Source organism: Monoraphidium neglectum (genome assembly GCF_000611645.1).
Source record: "Monoraphidium neglectum strain SAG 48.87 unplaced genomic scaffold scaffold01030, whole genome shotgun sequence".
Classification (NCBI taxonomy): domain Eukaryota; kingdom Viridiplantae; phylum Chlorophyta; class Chlorophyceae; order Sphaeropleales; family Selenastraceae; genus Monoraphidium; species Monoraphidium neglectum.
The window spans coordinates 1-1,580 of record NW_014012598.1 but is presented as its reverse complement, the minus strand read 5'-3'; the positions used below and the strand labels follow the sequence as shown (position 1 = coordinate 1,580).

General features: G+C 65.6%; 2 protein-coding genes across 2 annotated transcripts in view; one reads left to right on the top strand and one right to left on the bottom strand.

Moving 5' to 3' along the window:
* Nucleotides 1-629, top strand: part of MNEG_6380 (hypothetical protein) — a gene marked incomplete at both ends in the record, with an annotated part of 2,982 nt that extends 2,353 nt beyond the window's left edge. Inside the window, one exon of the mRNA XM_014045143.1 lies at nucleotides 206-629. Coding sequence (XP_013900597.1) covers nucleotides 206-629 — 424 coding nt within the window. The remainder of the gene's footprint in view (nucleotides 1-205) is intronic.
* A 643-nt stretch (nucleotides 630-1,272) lies between these two features.
* On the bottom strand, nucleotides 1,273-1,572 carry MNEG_6379 (hypothetical protein; the record flags this gene model as incomplete). The annotated part of the gene is made up of 1 exon (XM_014045142.1): nucleotides 1,273-1,572. A coding segment is annotated over one exon (300 nt), but the record flags the coding sequence as incomplete, so codon positions are not given.
* Between the last annotated feature and the right edge of the window lie 8 nt (nucleotides 1,573-1,580).

Sequence of the window (1,580 nt, the reverse complement as noted above, 5' to 3'; positions counted from 1 at the left end):
CCGCCGCCGCTGCGGCCGGCGCGGCGCGGCTGCGCGGCTGGGCCAAGGGGTGGACCCAGCTGGTGTCGCTGCAGCTGGGCGGGGTGGCGGCATGTGGCAGCCAGTGCTTCGACATGGGCGGCGCGCTCGCGGCGCTGGGGCGGCGGCTGGGGCCGACCCTGCGGCGCCTGCACCTGGAGCCCTGTGCCTTTGTTGCGGGCGCCAGGTTTGACGCGCTGTCAGAGTGCCTGGCCGTCTGCCTGCCACGCTTTGCCGTCCTGGAGAGCCTGCAGGTCGGCATTGAATCGTTCTACGGCCTGCAGCAGCCTGGCGACGGGGCCGCCTGCTGTGGGTGCAGCAGGGGCGTGAGCCCGCGTCACGGCGGCGGCGGGCCGGAGCCCGACGGCCGCTGGTGCTGCGACGTCGGCCCGACGGACGGAGAGGAGGAGGTGAATTGGGTGACAGCCGAGCTGATTCAGGAGGTGGGGGCGGTCTTCGCCGGGCCGCTGAGGCCGGCCAGCCTGGCCAGAGTCAACCTGCGCCTGCCCCGCAGCCGCTGCTGCCGCGGCTCTGGCGAGGGTGCTGGCGCCGCTTTTGAGCAGGCCCAGGTTGTGATGGCCCGTGTGGGTGTGTCTGTTGAGCTGTTTTGAGCCCAGCCAATTAGTAGTGAAGTATGGCAGCCATTGTCATGACTGGCTTTCCTGAACCCTATCTACAGTTATACATGTGTCCAGCTGACCCTGCCATGTCTATCAGCTCGTAGGCCAGCAGGCCCTTCTGTGGAACACCCATCCTTGCTGCTGAGTTGTACAGCAGTCACACACAGCACACGTGCCGGGCTGAAGATGCCTTTCTGCCACTCGAAATTTCAGCAGTCGTGGTCCTGTAGGCGGTTGCCAGTCAAGGCAAAGAGCCAGTTGTGGTGGATTGTCATTTGAACGCACCTGCTGTCTTGAAAACCATTCCGTTTTGCTGTCAGGTGGTACTTAGTAATTGGCTTTCCACGTCTTCATCAATCAAAGCGCAACGGGTGACTGTGTTTACATGCCAAGAAATTGTTAACTCATTGTAATGCGCAACCAGGAAATGGAACAGTGAGTTGGTGTGTGTGAGGTGGCAGGTTGTAAGACCAAGAATGCGGTTGCAGTGCCAGGTACGATGGCGGGTCAGAAGGATGAAGTGCAGAGGTCAGGCACACCTTGGTGAACCCATGCACCAGCAGCACGTGGAAAGGTTGGCAAGGGCCAAGAACAGTTCAGCAGGGTTCACCAGTAGACAAAAGAAGCAGCCAGGTCACTTGGGGGGCGGCGGCGGCGCGCGGCGTGCTGTGGGCGTCTGCGGCACGCCGTTGGCGCCCCCGCCCGCCGGCCCGCGCCCCGGTGGCCCCGGCGGCGCCGCCCGCCGCGGCGGGGTCGCATACTCCGCGGCGCCGCCGCCGCTGCCGCCGGCGCCGCCATCGAGCAGGCCCTGCGGCGCCGAGGGCAGGCGCTTTGGGCGGTCGACGTGTGACAGCGGCACGGGCGGCCGCATGGCCGGCAGGTGGGGGGAGGAGATGAGGTCTGAGTAGCGGCGGCGCTGCTCCCCTGACAGCAGCTCCGTCA